This window comes from Marmota flaviventris, chromosome 7 (genome assembly GCF_047511675.1).
Source record: "Marmota flaviventris isolate mMarFla1 chromosome 7, mMarFla1.hap1, whole genome shotgun sequence".
NCBI classification, from domain to species: domain Eukaryota; kingdom Metazoa; phylum Chordata; class Mammalia; order Rodentia; family Sciuridae; genus Marmota; species Marmota flaviventris.
Genome location: NC_092504.1, coordinates 70,659,860 through 70,679,345, shown reverse-complemented (window position 1 = coordinate 70,679,345; position 19,486 = coordinate 70,659,860). Strand labels below are relative to the sequence as shown.

Below are 19,486 nucleotides of genomic sequence, written 5' to 3'. Positions count from 1 at the left end.
GCCAGTGCCTCGTGCGTCTTTCTTGGACAGGGAATCGGTGGGTCTTTCAATATATATCCTACTCACTAGGATATATTTAGTTTTAAATTAATTTTTCTTTCTTCCTTTTTTTTTTTTTTTTCTTTTGGTACTGGAGATTGAATCCATGAGTACTTTGCCACCGGAAACACTTTAATTTTTTTTATTTTGAGACAGGGTCTCACTAAGTAGCTCAGGGTCTTGCCAAATTGCTGAGGATAACCTCAAATTTGTAATCCACCTGCCTCGTTTTCCCCAGTCACTGGGATTATAGGCTTGGCAGGGAGTCCAGCTGTTTTTAATTTTAAATTGTAATGCCAGATTCGTGGGACCCCAATAGATCTTCAGGAGCTGAATCCGATGCAATCACACAAGAGTCTTTATTGCAAGCTCGAGCCTGGACTCACAACCATATCCAATGCAGGGGTCCAAGGGAGTGAGTCCCGGCCCTTTGTTCAGTGAGATTTTGTAGGATTTGGAGAGATACTCTATGCTTCACAACATCACACAGCAAATCATCACACACTGAGGGAAAATCAAACAAAAACTCTTAACATTGATTAGCACATTCACTGGCGGGAACAAGTTGGGTAGGGGTGATTGGTTGGTTAGTACAAGAGGGGGATTCCTTTGCATTGATTGGTTTAGGCCCAGGGGTGTAGGTGCTGAACTACATGGTTTCCCAACATGTTATCAACCACCATAAACTACAGAGGGAGGGTCATCTGGCATCCCAGGTATTTTCCCTGTCTCATGCTGATTGGAGGTTGGTAGCGGGTTGCTATGGGTCCTCACCTACCTTAAATGAGTCAGGGACACCTGGTGCTACAGATCTCTCCTGTTATTTACAGACAAACAACTCAGCAGGGTGGGTATGTGCCTAGGAGTGCTCTGTGGGTTTTTTCCAGGACCAGGGTCTCGCCCCCTTCCTTAGGACAGGCCTTGAGGTAGAAGCTGCTGTTATTTATTTACTTTCAAAAATGGGTCAGTTTCTCAAAATCACCAGTTAACATATGGAATAATCGTATATATAATATATGATATATAATATATAATTATATATATGGCGGAACCAAAATTACGTAGGCAATCTTAGGCTAAAATTATATTCTTCCTATTTTATTATGCATTTTGGACACAACAATTTATTAATCTAGGTAAAGATACAATTACTACCGCAAAGTAAATATTTTGTTGTTTCCAAATAATAATGGGTCAAGTGGAAAATGGTTAGTCAAATAAATATATTGTTTTTTCTTAGGGAAATGGTCCCCTTTAATATGATAAAACACTTTCCTAAAACTTGATTATGGCTAAATCCTTGAAAGGACAGTTTCCTCTGTCTTAATTCAAACTAAATGTGCTGTAGAGTCACTTCTAGGTCAGAAGCAGGACCATGTCCTTTAACCTATAATTTTACATTTACATCCCTTATCTAGAGTTAAAAAACTGTCAACGTCCAAAGAAGCATCGCTGGCAAACACATTTATTTATTTATGTATTTTTAACAGCCTGGATTTACCAAACTTAATCAAATTTAGGAAAACACAAAGGCAACTAACCCTCCGCGGTCAGAGGTCCGCGCATGAGACAGGGAGGAAGTGGATAAAAGGCTACAGCCGCCGCAGGCTGCATAGTTGGTTGGTGCCCTGCGGCTGAGAACTAGGAAGCTCTGCTTGGTGTGGACCAGGTCCCTCCCAGATTTCTGAGCCAGCGAGCTGTGGCTCCGCACAGCAGCCCGAGCCAATTGCAAAAAACCTAACAAAGCCCAGCCCAGCGGAAGGAACGGTTTCAGGGTTGTTTTCTTTGGTAAAGGAGCTCTTCCTTGTTCTAGCTTTTACTCCGATCTTTGACCACTCAGCTCTCCAAAGCCGTTTAGACTGTTTGGTAAAAGAAAACATAACCAAAGCTCACAGCCACAGAAAAAGATGAATTTCCTTGTGGAGTTAGTCCTGCTTCTGCCCTTACTGTTCATTTTCTATTTAGAATCTTTTGTCAAGCTTTTTATTCCTAAAAAAAGAAAATCAGTCACCGGAGAAATCGTCCTGATTACCGGAGCTGGACATGGAATTGGGAGGCTGACTGCCTATGAATTTGCCAAACTTAAAAGCAAACTGGTTCTCTGGGATATCAATAAGGTAATAGTGCTTACTATGTTTTCCTTTCTGGTACCTTTAATCTGTGGACATGGCTACATTTTGCTGGCAAACACCTTTACAACATCTCTGTAAAGAAGATGGAAAAAAACTTACCATTGCCATTTTACAGATGGGAGGGACATGAATTAATATATTTATGATCCCAGGATGAATACCTAGAGGATATGATTTTTCAATTACCTCCCATGGCTAAATGAGTGTTGTAAATGGATCTTCACTTTTGCCCTTAAAATCATTTGTGATCTTCTTCTGAACTTGATTTCACTGATCTTAAATCTTAGTCATATAGAAAAAGTATTAGGGTATTAAAAGATTAAGAAGCTTGTACCTATTGCATCCTATTTGCAGTTACTGAGATAAATGAATTAAAAGATTATATCCAACATAAAGCAACATTACTATAGTTATTGGCAAGAGTAATGTTTAGAATAATCTTTAACAAAAACAATAAAAAGGAAAAAAGAATTCCAATGTAATTTTTTACCCAGGACAAGTGTAAGCATGAGCTTAAGGAAGAAAAGAGGACCCAAAAGTCTTTCTAGAAGGCACCTGGTGGCCAGAAACACCATCCTCGGGAGACTAAGGCAGAAGGATAGCAAGTTCAAAGCCAGCGTCAGCAAAAGTGAGGCCTAAGCAACTCAGTGACACCCTGTCTCTAAATTAAATACAAAATAGGGCTGGGGATGTGGCTCTGTGTTCAAGTGCCCTGGGTGCCCAGGCTCATTTCTGGTACCCCACCCCCCAAAAAAGAAAAAAAAAAAACTGAAAGAAAAAAAAATGGAGACAATTAAGACCAGAAGATGCTGAGAAAACAGTGAACCCTCTGCTCTCTGTAAAGGGAGATCAGCAAATGCAAAGCCTGGGACAGAGGGAAGCGAGAGAAGTAAAAGATGTAGATCTCAGCTGTCAAGTAGAAGAATAAGTCATAGCTACCAGCCCCTTGTGGCTGTTGAACATTTGAAATATGGCTATTTCTGAATTGAAATGTGCTGTGGATGGAAATAACCCATTTTGATTTTAAGGATTTGGTGTGAAAAACAATGTAGTCATTTTTATATGTTAAAATGATAATATGGATATATTGGGCTAAATGAAAGATCAGTTGAACAATTTGTCTCTGGGTCAAATCCCACAACCTTGTGAGTTACAGAAACTACACATCAACAAGCTCTTGGGCTTTTAGATATTGTTGGAACTGGTTCTGACCAAACTTTGCTGCCTGTTTTGTAATGCATAGTTCTGCCTGGTTTGACCCTTACTGATTCATGACCTGAGTTTGAATTCCACATTCAGCCTCTCCTTAACTTCTTGCATGTTCAGGTTAAGCACAATGATACCAACTTTCATTTTGTGTCATTTCTTGGGATGCATACCCAAAACATTAAGTCTCACTGGAACAAAAGTAAAACAAAGTATAAGACCACGAGAGGAGTTTATCATGAAGTGTTTGACTCATATTTGGCTAAATTATATGGTGCAATCCATTTGGAAATAATGCCTTTAATTCTCCTTTACTATATGTATCAGAGCAATTCCTTGTTAACTGATCTAATGTTTTCTTTTACTGAATTTATTAGAACAATTTTCTGTTAATTAGTATGATGTTGACTTTTGGCTTTAGTATGCTTTAGTACAACTATTCAGGGACAATTCTTCAACAGAAGGCATCTGAGAGAAAAATTGTTCAATTGATCCAAATAAATATACTGGTAAGTTAAATTTTATTTTTGTATCATGCTTGTTGAAATATTAAAATCACATTCATGGCTCCCATTATATCTATGGGACATGCTGTTCTAGAGTTGGAAGGACAGAAGCTCCAGGTCATAAAGTTTCCTGGAAACTACTGTGTACATTTTGGTTTTTACTCTGGGAAGGCGGTAGAAGGTGTTGAGCCAATTTCTGTTGAAGAGGATTCTCCAGCCACTGGATTAAAAGAATGAGGAGGAAAAGAAATAAAAAGAGCAAGTGAAGACAGTATTTTGACAATCAAATATGATGGAGGCTTGTCAGATCTGGCTGATAGTAGCAGAATTTGTGACAAGTGGTCGAAAAAATTAGGGACAATGTAATGAGGGTTTTTTGTTTGTTTGTTTTTTGCTTTTTTTTTTTAGGTGAAGTTAGTTTAAATAATTAACCTTTTATTTTGAGATTTTCTTGGCCCCCCCTTTTTTTTCATCTGCTGACATTAATGTTCATGTAATTTGTTATTTTGTTCTCTTGCCTTTTTGTTGCTTTTTCTAGTATGGCATAGAGGAAACGGCAGCTGAATGCAGAAAACTGGGTGCCCAGGCTCATTCCTTTGTAGTAGACTGCAGTAACCGAGAAGATGTTTACAACTCTGCAAAGAAGGTAAAATTTTATATTTAGTTAGAAGCACACCATGTTAGAGCTAGGAGGTATTTTGGAGATGATACTGACAAGGTAATTGAGAAATACTATGATTTTTCCAATGCTATGAAGCTGGCTAGACCCAGAATTAGTCTCTAGAGCTGATATTCACAGATGTTAGTATGTTGCAGAGCCTTCCAGGAAGCTTGTTAAAAATATACATTCTTATAATTAATAAATGGGATGGATTCAAACTAAAAAGCTTCTTCTCAGCAAAGGAAACAATCAATAATGTGAAGAGAGAGCCCACAGAGTGGGAGAACATCTTTACAACATGCATATCAGATAGAGTACTAATTTCCAGGATATATAAAGAACTCAAAAAACTTAACACCAAAAAAATAAATAGCCAAGTCAATATATGGGCTAAGGAACTGAAAAGATACTTCTCAGAAGAAGAAATACAATTGATCAACAAATACAAGAAAAAATGTTCAATGTATCTAGTAATTAGAGAAATGCAAATCAAAACTACTCTTTTTTTTTACATTCTTAAAACCTATTTTTATTATAATTAGTGCATATTAATTGCAAAAACTACTCTTAGATTTCATCTCACTCCAGTCAGAGTGGCAGTTATCAAGAATACAAACAACAACAAGTGTTGTTGAGGATGTGGGGGGAAAAGGTACACTCATACATTACTGGTGGCACTGCAAATTGGTGTAACCAATATGGAAACCAGTATGGAGATTCCTTAGAAAACTTAGAATGGAACCATCATTTGACCTAGCTATCTCACTCCTCAGTCTATACCTAAAGGACTTAAAATCAGTATACCACAGTGATGTAGCCTCATCAATGCTTATAGCAGCTCAGTTCACAAGAGCTAAACTGTAGAACCAACCTATATGCCCTTCAATAGATGAATGGATAAAGAAATGGTGGTATATATACACAATGGAATATTACTCAGCATTAAAAGAGAAGAAAATTATGGCATTTGCAGGTAAATGGATAGAGTTGGAGAATATATGGTAAGCGAAGTAAGCCAGTCCCCAAAAAACCAGAGGCCGAATGTTCTCTCTGATAAGTGAATGCTGACCCATAATGGGGGGGGGAGGGTGGTAAGAATGGGGGAACTTTGATTAGGCAAAAAGGGGGCAGAGAGGAGGGATGTGGGCAGGACAGAGGATAGAATGAGATGGACATCATTACCCTAAGTACATGTATGACTGCACATATGGTGTGACACTACATTGTATAACCACAGAAATGAAAAGTTGTGCTCCATTTGTGTAAAATGAATCAAAATGCATTCTGCTGTCATATATACCTAATCAGAATAAATAAATAAGTAAATTTAAAAAATATATCTACATCCTTGGGACCGAGCCCCAGAGGTTTTCTTCCACTAGGTCTAGGGCAGGACCCAGGAGACTACATGTTGTGTACCCTACACACCCACCTAGTCCATGATTCTTATCAAGGAAATATCCTTGGATGTCTCCTGAAGCTCTTTTTTAACCCTAAAAAATTGGATTAGAAAGCTGGAATAAATAATGATTATCCTTCCCACAGAAGCACATGTTGCATAGTTAAGACCATAGCCTCTGGAGCTAGACTGGCAGGTTCAAATTCTGCTCTTCAGTTAATGCCAACTATATGACTGTGCACACATTTCTTAACCTCTATATCAGATCTGATTTTACTGACTATAAAATGGGGATTACCGCAGTGCCTACTTCATTTGGTTATTAATGAAAATTAAATGCATTAACAATGCAAAGTACTTAGAGTACTTACAGTAGCTGTCCCAGGACATGATCTATATTATTTTGTTGTTAGATATTGCTAGAAGAATCTACTAGCCCAGCATCTTTAGTTATCTAAATGGAAAACATTTGTTTCCACATTCATCTTGGACTAGGCTGTTCTGGGAAAAAAATAATTTTATTATTTTAGCCCATTCCAACTATTTTAACTATGATGTTTTTATTGAAATTGTTCTAAGCCTGTGTACTTAAACAGAGTATACAAAGGACATATGATCAGACGTTTTGAAGTAGCTAATTAATATAGCAATCTGGGTATTAGGCCATTTGAAATCACTAAACAAACTCTGGACTTGCTTTCTTTATTATGAAATGCGCAAACAAGACAGTCCTATCCTGAAGAGTTAATAGTAATAATGAAAAGAGTCAGGAGTATCGGGGAAATATGATAATGTTTGGTAATATGAAATAGGAATTAATATCTTATAACATTATAACAGTTTCATCAGTTCAACAACATAAAACATCCTGGCTTTCTTGATAATTTGGGGGCATCATTCTGAACAGTTTTTATATTGTTCTAGAGATGTGGACATAGGTACAATTGGTGCTGATCAAGGCCCAAATAACTTAGCTTGACACTTAACTAATTTAAATAAAACCTGATGAGATTTAGTGGTGTGGGGTGAGCCTTCTGCATTGATGGACCTTTGCCTCCATGCTTTCTCTCGGTTTGAGGTGTCTTATCTTGGTCTCTGAGATTAGACAGATTTGGGAGTGTCCCAGCCCCACCCTTTAATAGCCATGGAACCTTGAGTAAGAAATTCAGTCCTTCTGTGTTTCTTGTTTCTCAATCTTTAAAGTGTACATACAAGAGTTGCTGCCTCATAGAATTATTATGAGAATCACATGAGATAAATAATGAAATCATGTTAAATGCATAACAAAGTGAAAACTTCTAATAGGTGTTTTGCTACCACCTTTTCCTCAGACCCAAACACACCATAGCATTTTCTCTAACCATTCATAGAAGCTAGCTTTTATTTGAAATATGTTATATAGCAAAACTCATTATGACTCTAGAGTCTATTCAACCAAAAATTTTAGTTACTCAAAGAAATGTAAAAAATATCATATAAGATAACCTTGCATTGATAGCCCTTGGCACCCTGGTCTTATGAAAAGTAGAGCTTAAGCATTAAGATTCTATAATCTTTCTTGGGCTGGGGATGTGGCTCAAGCGGTAACGCGCTCGCCTGGCACGCCGGGTGTTGAGTTCGATCCTCAGCACCACATAAAAAATAAAATAAAAATGTTGTGTCCACCGAAAACTGAAAACTAAATATTAAAAAATTCTCTCTCTCTCTCTCTTCTCTTTTTCTCTCTCTCTCTTAAAAAAAAGTTTCTATAATCTTTCTTATTTAAAGGAACTGTTACTGATGATATTAAAGTCCAGAATATATACCTATTATTTTGAAAAAAAATTGCATTATCTGTAATTCTTCCCTATTGAATGCAAATATCTTTATAGTTCAAAGGATCCCTTCTGTTATTCTTTGCAGCTAGCTCTGTTCTTTTGCTTATGTTTCCTCACCTGAAATCATTTTACCTAGATAGCTGTGAAAACCATCTGAGTCACCTCTGTGGTTCTGTAAAGATGAATCCATTGCTTTCAGATTCTCATATTATTTTCTGGACTTGTATATGATCACTTTAATCTCTCAAGTGTTTCTCCTTCTGAATAAATACCAAAGTAGAGATTTAATTATCAAAAGAAAACACATACCTGTACCACACATGCATGTTAGGAAAGCATGCATAGTTCTTATATTATTTACATCATATTTGTATTTTCATATAAAGTACTCTCATAGATACCTCAGATGGGCAAGAATCTTCAAACATGTTCCATGCACATAAGTATAAATAAGTCTGTAATAATGATATATAATATTAATTCCAGGCTTGGTGGTGCATGCTTGTAATTCCAGCTGCTTGGGAGGCTAAGGCAAGAGGATTGTGAATTGGAAACCAGCATCAGCAACTTAGCAAGGCCCTAAGCAACTCATCGAGACTCTCTCTTTTTTTTTTCTTTTTTTTTTTTTTAGAGAGAGAGAGAGAAAGAGAGAGAATTTTAATATTTATTTTTCAGCTTTTCGGCGGACACAACATCCTTGTTTGTATGTGGTGCTGAGGATCGAACCCGGGCCGCACGCATGCCAGGCCAGCGCGCCACCGCTTGAGCCACATCCCCAGCCCGAGACTCTATCTCTAAATAGAATATAAAAAAAGGACTGGGGTGTAGCTTAGTGGTTAAGCACCCTTGGGTTCAATCCTCAGTACCAAAGTAACAATAGTAATAGTGATAACAGTAGCAATTCTCTATGTATATCTAGCGCCTTTACATGCATTATTTCATTTTTCCCATGAATAACTCACAAGCAAGGGCTGGGAATATAGCTCAATTGGTAGAGTATTTGCCTTGCATGCACAAGGCCATGGGTTCAATCCCCAGGACCACAAAAAAACAAAACAAAAAATAACTCACAAGCAAACCATATTATTATCTCTATTTCAAGAGAATCAATTAAAGTTTTGAGAGATTAAATAACACGATCAAAGTTCAGATAGTAGAAAAGCCAGGACTCAACTCAAGGCTAACCAAAGTTACCCCACTCTTCACCCCTAAGCCTACAGCCACTTAAGCTGATAAGCAATAGAATAGAGTGACCCTGAACATAAATACAAAGAAAGAAATAACTATGTGGCCAGCTTTATAGTATAGTATAGTCAATTTTACATAATTCTCCATAGAAGTCTCAGAATTTGCCAATAAATTTAACTTTTGGGGGCTTACCATTTGCAATCATGTTTAAAAAGTAAATACTGCTTAGCCAATTGCTTCTTGAGCTCTAATCAATAGTACAAAGTCAAGAGACTAAGTTGCAAAAGAAAATTTTTACCTATAGTACAAAGTCAAGAGACTAAGTTGCAAAAGAAAATTTTTACCTAGTAGACTGGTTGGCAGAGCTGTTTTGAGTATAGTTGTCTAAAATAAAAAGTTTTTTTTCTTTTTGTTTTCATGTTTGCACGTGGATGATAAACCTTTTTTCCACATACAGTGAAAAAATATACTCCTTGAATAGTGATTACATGCAGACTTATACATTTACCTCTCAATGGATGTATTTTTCTTATTTTTAAAGGTGAAGACAGAAATTGGAGATATTAGTATTTTAGTAAATAATGCTGGTGTAGTCTACACATCAGATTTGTTTTCTACACAAGACCCTCAAATTGAAAAGACCTTTGCAGTCAATACACTTGCACATTTTTGGGTGAGTATGATTTGTTTTACAAAACATTCCATTTTGAAAACTCCAAAGACTAAGTTGAAAGTGGAGCTTTTAGCAAATATACGAAAGTATGAAATCAAGAACTGATGGTATAAGTCAGTGGTAGAGCTCTTACCTAGCATGCTCAAGGACATGGGTTCAGTCCCCACCACTGGGGAAAAAAAGTATTAAGTTCATGTTAAAATTTTTTTAGGTACTAGGGATAACATTATACACAGAGTTCATTTTTCATGCTATGAATAAATTCTACCTATCATTCTCCCTAAAATAATAATGATAATAATAATAATAATAATAATAAATAATTATAAACTTCAGATGTTGTGTATATTCTAATTGTCAGCTAGGTTTTTACATTTTCATGCAATTGTTGAGAAATAAAGAAAGAATAGAGACCATCTGAGTCACCTCTGTGGTTCTGTAAAGATGAATCCATTGCTTCCAGATTCTCATATTATTTCCTGGACTAAAAATTGCAAACTTTATCCTAAACCTCACTGTTCATAAGGTCTTAAATCTTATATATACCTCATGTTTCTAAAATCTCCAAATAGTTCCTGATTAGCTAGTTCATAAAAAGTTTCCTCAAAGATTTCTTGGGTGTGAGTTCAGGATGATGCATAGCAAAAGAATATTGGGGTTAGTGAAATTTCAGTATTATTTTATATTATTATTCCCAGATTACTAATGTTTACATTAGTATTTTTATGTTTGTTAAAATGTAGAATATTGTCTTGTTTCTGCATTTCCTGCATATAGTAAGTACTCAATAAATGTTTAGTACGTGAATTGTTTAGTTATCACTGGATGATTGCTCTTTACTTCAATATTTTGCTGATATAACTTAGTTGTTTTCTAACAATTTCACATTAAGTGTAAATTCTTTAGATAATTTTAGATTATTGTCCCCATTTAATATATGAGTAGAAGACCTCAATGATAAGAGGTGGAGGGTCATGGATATAAAAAGTTAACCATTTAGATGAGGTGGATTCTTAGAGCTTTCATATCTTTGTTTTGCTTAGTTTTTCTAATGTGGGTATCCCATCCACTTGCCTTATGTCACTGCATTTGACAGTTTAGGGTTTTTATTCATATTAGGAACAATGTTTAAAATATATACCTTTGTTTCAAAATATTCCTAATGAGTCTGCAAATCAAAAATACAATATTTTTTTTTCCTCTCTTAATAAAAACTCTTTCTAGACTACAAAGGCATTTCTCCCATCGATGATGAAGAATAATCATGGTCACATTGTCACTGTGGCTTCAGCAGCTGGGCTAGTTGGGGTTCCCTTCTTACTGGCTTATTGGTATGTTAGCACGTGTTTTCTTCATTGGTTCCTATACTTAACTTGTGTGAGATATTTTACCCTGTTTAATGAGGACCGTCTTTATCAAAATAGAATTGAAATTGCTAAAATAGAAAGAGTTGGATGGTGTCTTGTGTAACAGCATTATCAACTATTAATTGCTTTCTGTATTTCAACTAGAGAACTATTCTAGAAATGGCTGTACGGAATTTATCCAGTTATAAACAAACCACTTAAAGCATTTTTCATCCCTCTTAGCAGCAAGGCGTTGTACAAAACAATAATATTTCTGTACCAAGAACAAAATTAATATTAATAACTTTAATATGAATAAAAATGGGTAAAATTTTGTAGATGCAAAACAGTATAACAGAGAATGAATGTGTGTGTGTATTTGGGATTCTAAATATTGAAAGTCTTCTAACAATGGAGTTTAACAATTGAATGATTATTCATAAAAAAATCATTGTAATAACTGAAGAATTTTCTATAGCAGGTCAGTCATAGTAATTGTGGGCCCAAATGGGCTGTAAAGACTTGATCATTGAGGCCACTATAGTAGCCAGGTGAGCCTGCTAGTTCTTGACTATTTTTATATTTTAGCAAATAGGAACTTTTAATACTGTCAAATGAATGATTTCTCAAGCAGATGGCAATGAAATAGCTTGAGAAGAAAAATGGCTTTTTAAAATTCATACAAGGGTGTCATTTGAGCTAACAGGTCAGCATTGATTTGGCTCTGTTTTTTGGATAAGCATCTGATAGATGATAGAAGTTTTGCAGAGATACTGAAGATTTCTGCCAGCCAGAAATCAATATTTATCAGATGTTGTTTTTAACAACTGGGTAATTAAACAGATACATTGATTTTAAACATAAAACTTTTTTATTTAAACGTAGAACATAGTTGTAAGAAATGAAGAAATCCCAAGTATACAGCAGTATATATTGCAAAGTGTATACATCCACTTAACCAGCATGCAAATCAAAAAGCAGAATATACCACACCCCAGAAGCTTCTCTAGGAACTCTTCCCAATCACAGTGCTTCTTGCCTTCTTTAAAGTGACTGCTATATTGACTTGTAGCACCACAGATTGATTTTGCTTATTCTTAAATTTTTATATACGTGGAATCACACTGTATTTGGGAGATTTCTCTCTGTTGCTATTGTTAACTTTTGTTTGATCACTTTTATGGCTGTATAGTCTTATATTATGTACATTTGGATTGTTTCCAGAATAAGATTATTAAGAATGATGATATTTTGATTATTGACTCAATCAGTTACTAGCTGTGCAGTCTTAAGCAAATTGCTTAGCTTTTCTGTGCTTCATTTTCCTCACCTATAAAAAAGGATATAAACAGCATCTAATCATCAGGATGATTACAGTTAAATCATATAATTCAGTGCACTTAGTATAGAATCTGGACTCCTGCAGGTGTTCAGTCACAGAAGGGTGTCTGTTGGTATCATGTTTAAATTCCATTCTCTTGTTTACACACCAAACAGTGAGGTCTCACCTCTCAACTTAGGTTCCAGAATAATTTGCTCCCATGAAACTAAGTATATATGCTCTGGTTCCTGGTTATTAGAATGAAATGAGGAAAAACAGATTTACCTGATTTTTTTCTCATATAGTGTAGCCCTCATCTATTACTGTCCCAAGTTGCCACAGCAGTAGAATCTATTGCAACCCTAATAATCTCTCTTAGAAAAAATATTTCAGTTTCTTTTTGGAGTTATGGTCAACAGTTTTAATGATTAATGTGAAAATACACAAGATGATAGAACTGGATTCATGGAAGGGAAAGTCAATCTTTTTATTACATTCGAAAACATATATTTTTATGACTACATTTATTTATTTGGAATGAAACTAGGTGGTACATTGCTCTACAACACACACATATAAACGAGGATCAGTGAACATTTGTTTCCTAGCAATACTATTACATGATTTTGAATATATAGGAAGATCTTGGTTACCAAGGTATAGTTACATGTTTACAGAAATTTCCCAAGTAAAAGTAAAGAGTTGTCTTTGAACTGCACCCTCTGTTCTCTACTTCTCATGGCAGATGTGCAAAAATGTATTTTTAATGCTTGCTAAGTATTTTGTTCTTAGGTAACTTTGATTTTCAGAAGAAAACAATTAACTGGCTATGTATTTTGTTAACTCAAATAGCCAATTACCCAGTGTGGGACATATGAAAGTTACCAGTGCAAGAAGACTCAGCAAAACTGAGTCCTGTGGGTGGTGCACACCTGTTATCTCAGCAACTAGGAAGGCTGAGGCAGGAGGATAGCAGGTTCAAAGCCAGCCTCAACTGGGCTGCAGTTATAGCTCAATGGTAGAGCGCTTGCCTAGCACGTGTTGAGACGCTGGGTTTAATCCTCAGCACCACCTATAAATAAAGATATTGTGTTGTGTCCATCTACACCTAAAGAAATAAATATTTAAAAAAATAAAAATAAATAAATAAATAAAACAAAAGGTATCATGTCCATCTACCAAAAAAAAAAAAGCCAGTTTTATTTTTTTATTTTTATTTTTTAGAGAGAGAGAGAGAATTTTAATATTTATTTTTTTAGTTATCGGCAGACACAACACCTTTTGTTTGTATGTGGTGCTGAGGATCAAACCCAGGTCGCACGCATGCCAGGCGAGCACGCTACCACTTGAGCCACATCCCCAGCCCCCCAAAAAAAGCCAGTTTTACCAATGGCGAGGCACCTAGCAACTCAGTGAGACCCTGTCTCTAAATAAAATACAAAATAGGCCTAGAGGCATGGCTTAGTGGTTGAATGCCCCAAGTTAAAAAAAAAAAAAAAGGGAAATTATTATCACTGAACTATATTCTTTTATGTTATCTATATCATAATTTTTAAAATTGCTAATATTATATACAAATACCATTGAATTTTGTACCCATTAAGTGAATTAATTTCATGGTAAATGAATTTATATTTTTATAAAGCTATTTTTTTAAACCAGGGATTGAACTCAGAGGTGTTAAACACTGAGCCACATCCCCCAGCCTTTTTAAAAAATATGTATTTTATTAGATACAGGATCTCACTGAGTTGCTCGAGGCCTGGCTAAATGGCTGAGGCTGGCTTTGAACTCGTGATCCTCCTGTCTCAGCCTCCCAAGTTGCTGGGATTACAGATGTGCATTACCATACCCAGCTTCAGTAAAGCTATTTTAAAAACCTATTTGGAAAAATAATGTTCATTTACAATAATTTCACTACTATTTCCAAATGAAAGCACTATTATAAGATTTCTTTGCCCTGAGATTCATTTATTTAAGTACCTACTAAGAGCAAAGCACTGTGCTTTGTTGGAGATTCATTGATGACAAACACAGTCACAGAGCTTATAATAAAGTTGTGGGAGGCAAATGTTAAAACACTCAGCCCCAAATGAATGTTTAGTTACAAATCTGAGACTATCATGGAAAACGGAAGATTACACTGTCATTAACAAACAGTTTAGGGGTCAGGAAAGGCCTCTTTAAGGAAGTCAAGTGATGACTTAAAAAAAGAATAGGGTTTATCCAGGGAAAGTTTCTAGTGAATTTCATGAACATTTTATAATAAGAAGCAGCTTATAGTGACTTTGGATTCTATGAAACAGCAACACCACAAATAAACATTGTACCAATTTTCCTGTCAACCCATTTAACACACTGAATTCTGACTCTGATGAGTGATGCTATGATATCAGTGTTTCTTTGGCTTCAATATTACCTTCAGATTTACCTGAGCATCTTATAAAATGCAGATGCTGATTCCTTAGGTGTGCACTGGGCCTGAGATGCTGGACTATACTCAACTAAGGAAAACAGGTGTCTCAAGTAAGAGGACATGTCAGTGTTGATGAATTAGCTTGCAAACATTCTCTGTTTATTTTCAGTTCAAGTAAATTTGCTGCTGTTGGATTTCATGGAGCTTTGACTGAAGAACTGAATGCCTTTGAAAAAAATGGAATCAAAACAACCTGTCTTTGTCCTAATTTCATAAACACTGGCTTCATCAAAAATCCAAGCAGCAAGTAAGTTGAGACAAAAGGATTGGTGGTTACTATGAATATCAATCATTTTGTGGGTATTCCTAAATATTTTAATCCCTAAAACACCTGATATTTAATGCACTTAATTCATCTTGCTTTCAGCTTCTATAGATTGTGGGGAACAGGTAGAGAGATTAAAAAAAAAAAGAGGGAAGGAAGACTGTAAATATGAATATGAATGACACAAGTGAACTTGGTAATCCTTTTTTCCCCTTCCCTTAACCAGTGATTCTCAGACTCAGATATGCTTAAATGTCACAGGAGTGTTTTGGAATCATGTAAGCCCCACACCCAGGCATGATGATTTTTGGGATTTGATTGGGGAAAGGGCCTTAAAATTTTGTTTTTCAAAAGCATCATAGGTGATTCTGATGGAGATAACCGGGATTACCATGTGAAAAACTCTTCCCTATGGTAGTTTATAAATTATCTTCCAAACTGAATTTCCAAACTCTTTGCTTGATTGAAAAATAAAATAAAGGATAAGCTCTGAGTATAATTTTTAATTTTTTTTTCAATGGTAGGGATTTAATCCAGGGCCTTGCACATCCTAGGCTAGTGCTTTCCCACTGAGCTACATCCCCAGCCCTCTGAGTATAATTTTTAATGTTTCCTTTCTTTAAAACTAGCTTTAATGTCTTTGTAATCATAATACTTTTTAAAAATTTTTTTCAACATTACAGAAAAATACAAATAAGAAAGTTTCTTCTCAAATTTTCTTAATGCATAGAAACCACTCAGTATATGATAAACATCTTCCTAGGTATCTCAGTATGTACAGAATAAGTTTCTAAACTTTAAATAACTGACATATATTACATATGAGGTTTCGGAAGCAATAACTGCCTACTTCCCTCAGCGTTATGTCATGGGCATCTATTCATATCAGTAAATATAGAACTTATGAATATATTGATTATGCATTCTAGGCATCTTTTCATGTTGATAGAATACAAACCTTTATCAAAAATTGTATTGAACAAAAGGGCCGCTAGTGTTAATTTTAGTGTGGTTTTTAATTTTCTGGATTTTTAACAAAGCAAAGCTGTAAAGAACATCTTGTTAACAAATATTTTCATACTTGGTAATTATCTCCTTCAAGTAGATCCATGAAAGAGCATTGCTGCGTCAAAGGTTATACAGATTGTAAATATTCATGCCTATTGCTCCCCTTCAAAATGTCGCAAAACCTCCCCTTCAAAAATGTTGTAGCAGTTTGCACTCCTACCCACAGTGCAATGGGAACACCTCAGACCCTACTTTTTCATGAGTCTGCCCTCTGCTTGTTTTTTAATCATTGCCAGTTCAATACATGAAGAATCATTTTAATTTTATCCAGATAATTGACCAAAGTGGTCACTTGACTTCTTATATGAATTGCCCGTTTCATGATCTCTGCTCACTTTTTTCTATCAAACAACAGAGTTTTTAAATGAATACATAGAGTCCTTGATACATTTGAAATGCCCTTTCGTGTGTCACTTCTGTCACATATGTATTTTTACCAAATGCTATTATTGCCTTTAAGTCTATTTCACCTTAAAATTTCTAAGGTTTGTTTTTTCCTCTTCATGGCCTTTAGGTTCTATGAGGTGAAAATATGAAAATATCCAGTCATGGGTTTTTTGTTTTTGTTTTGTTTGCTTTTTTGTTTCTTAGCAGTGCTGAGGATTGAACCCAGTGCCTTGCACATTCTAACCAAGTGTGTTACCACTGAATTACACTCTAAGCCCTTCTAGTAAATATTTTATGGTTTCATTTTTTTCACATTTGAGTCATTACTCCACCCAAATTTATTTTATTTGAGAAATAAGGTTATGGCACAGTGTACTTTTCCCAAATAGTTAATGAATTATTCTGTACTATTTGTTAAATAATGCATTATTTCCCTCACTGATTTAAAATTTATATCGAAGAAATTCACATATTTACTTGGATATACTTTTTGATTCTCTATTTCGTTGCATTGGTGAGATTTAATTTTTAAGTTTTATTCTGCCCCCTCAAACTTTGTGCTTCTTTTCTCCAATTTAGCTGTTCTTACTGAAAACAAACTTAAAATTAATGAGAAATATTCACAATGTGGACACTTAGGGAGACAGCAGGTTCTATTTTAAATACACCTTTGTGGTTTGGATCAGTAATATTCCCTCAATGCAACAATGTTCAAAGATGGAGCCTGAAGTGATTAAACTATAAGGGTTCTGACCTTATCAGTGGATTAATCCTTTGACCGACTAATAATTTGATGGCATTTTTGAGAGGTGGTGGTGGAAACTATAGTAGGTGAGTCCTAGGCACTGGGGTAACATGCCTTTCGGGACTATATCTTGTCCCTGGCTTCTTCCCCTCAACCTCTCTCTGCTTCCTGGCTGCCATGAGCTAAGCATCTTTCCTCTGCCATGACATTGCACCTTACCTCAGGCCCAGAGACAGTGGAACCAACAATCATGGACTAATCCTCTAAGCCACGATCAAAATAGATCTTTCCTCTTCTAAGTTGATTTTCCCAGGTATTTTGTCACAGCAACAAAAATTTGACTAACACCTTAGCTTAAGTCCCTCTACAGGTAGGCAGAGTGAAAAGCCTATATTAAGAAAAAATTTGGGAGCTCTCCAAAATTCTCAAGTTCCCAAGAATCTATGAAGTGCATGTGCTACCCAGCATATGATGGTATTATGTTCCAATAAACCCACTGTAAGTAGAAAATATCATAAATCAAAAAGCATATAATATACCTCACCTACCAAACATCATATTTCAGAAACATGGCACACCATAGAGTACCGACTGTTTCCCCTCAAGATTGTGACTGACTACATGACTGAAAGGGAGATTTAACCCAGCTTCAGGAAAGAGGATCATACAGCATATCGCTCACTAGCTCAGGGAAAGACCAAAATTCAAAGTATAGTTTCCACTGATGCATATGACAGATGTTTATTATGATGGATATCACAAAGTTGAAAAAATCTTAAGTCATTCTATCCATCTGTAGTCCTTAATATCTATTTTTAAGGCACAGTTTTGTTAGAAAATAAGAGTAAAGTTTGCCATGACTGTGCACACTTGTCCCAACCCTCAGGAGGCTGAGCAGGTGGGGAATCACTTGAGCCTTCAATTTTGACACCAGCCTGGGCAACACAGTGAGATCCCATCTCAACACAAAATAAGTATACATACTTGAGAAGGCTAGTGCTAAAGTTCATCTTTATTAACCAGAAAACCCTAACTATACCCTGAAAAGAGAAGGAAAGAAATGTTTTTTGGGTCAGGGAAGGAAGTTGAAGAAGAGGAGTAGAAGGGTTAAGAGTTCACTAAAACTGAGCAGATGTGGAAGATACCGCTTGCCAATTTCCTGTTATTTTCAGGATTTAGATACTAAAATAACACACTTGAAGCTGTTTTTGTTTTTGGTGTTTTTTTTTCCCTCAGACTGTATTTCATTAGTTAAAAAAACATACCCTAAAAAAAAAAAAAAAAACATACCCTATTTTTTTTTTTTTTTTCAGTCATAACTGAATTTTTAACCTTACCCCCAGGACAAGTCTGCACAAGGCAATAGTGCCCTCTTTTGACAAAACTGTGTTAGCACAACTACAACAAAATTCACTAAAAACATGACTAGAAGCTAACATGATTCTAGCCTGATAGTCATATGCATATAAAACTGGGTAGTAAGGGCCTGGCTCATGGTCCTTTCTTACAGTAAACTGGTAATAGAGTGTTTCCTAAAGATGGGTTTTTAATTTTTGAACTCTTATCAGAGTCACTGACTTTCTGGGCCACTTCATACAGAAAGATCCTTTATGTCTGAGGTTAGGAGTAGAATCATTCATACTCTGTCGGTTTGGAATAATTTGAAATTTTAAGGGTGTTTTAATATTTGATTTCTCCTGAAGAAAAGACTAAAAGAATTTCAGATGTTGGGCAGCCATTAAATCTTGCCTATCAATAATTTGTAATGTGGTATGTGCCCTAAGGTTGTACCTTTTATACTTTAACAATATGATATTTTGCTTTTATATATTAACCCCGGTCCTATTTTAGTGCAAAAAAAAAGGTGGGTTTTTAAAAAATATTTTTAGTTGTAGATGGACAGAATACCTTTATTCTGTTTATTTAGTTTTTTGGGTTTTTTTAATGTGGTTGTGGAGATCGAGCCTGGTGCCTCACGCTCATTAGGCAAGCACTCTACCCCTGAGCCACAGCCCCAGTCCTGAGTTGGTTTTAATATAGAAATTTGATCCTTCTAAGAAGAAGGAGAGCAAGTACCCTAATTGAACACTAAGTCAATAAAATCTGTCATTTTATTAAATCTCATAGTAATACTTTGTTAGTTGTCTTCAATGAAAGAGAATTATCTAAGAATTAGAGATATTAAGTAATTTGCCCATAAATACCAGAACTGAGATTCAACTTCTGAGTAGAGAAAATTGAACCAAGCTTAAAATGG

General features: G+C 35.6%; 1 protein-coding gene across 1 annotated transcript in view; it reads left to right on the top strand.

Moving 5' to 3' along the window:
- The first annotated feature begins 1,810 nt into the window (after positions 1–1,810).
- The window catches only part of LOC114096349 (estradiol 17-beta-dehydrogenase 11-like), a 34,791-nt gene continuing 17,115 nt past the window's right edge, over positions 1,811–19,486 (top strand). The window contains exons 1-5 of the mRNA XM_027939837.3: positions 1,811–2,156; positions 4,422–4,529; positions 9,490–9,621; positions 10,846–10,952; positions 14,874–15,011. Of these exons, the coding sequence (XP_027795638.1) occupies positions 1,947–2,156; positions 4,422–4,529; positions 9,490–9,621; positions 10,846–10,952; positions 14,874–15,011 (695 nt within the window). The 5' untranslated portion in view covers positions 1,811–1,946. The remainder of the gene's footprint in view (positions 2,157–4,421; positions 4,530–9,489; positions 9,622–10,845; positions 10,953–14,873; positions 15,012–19,486) is intronic.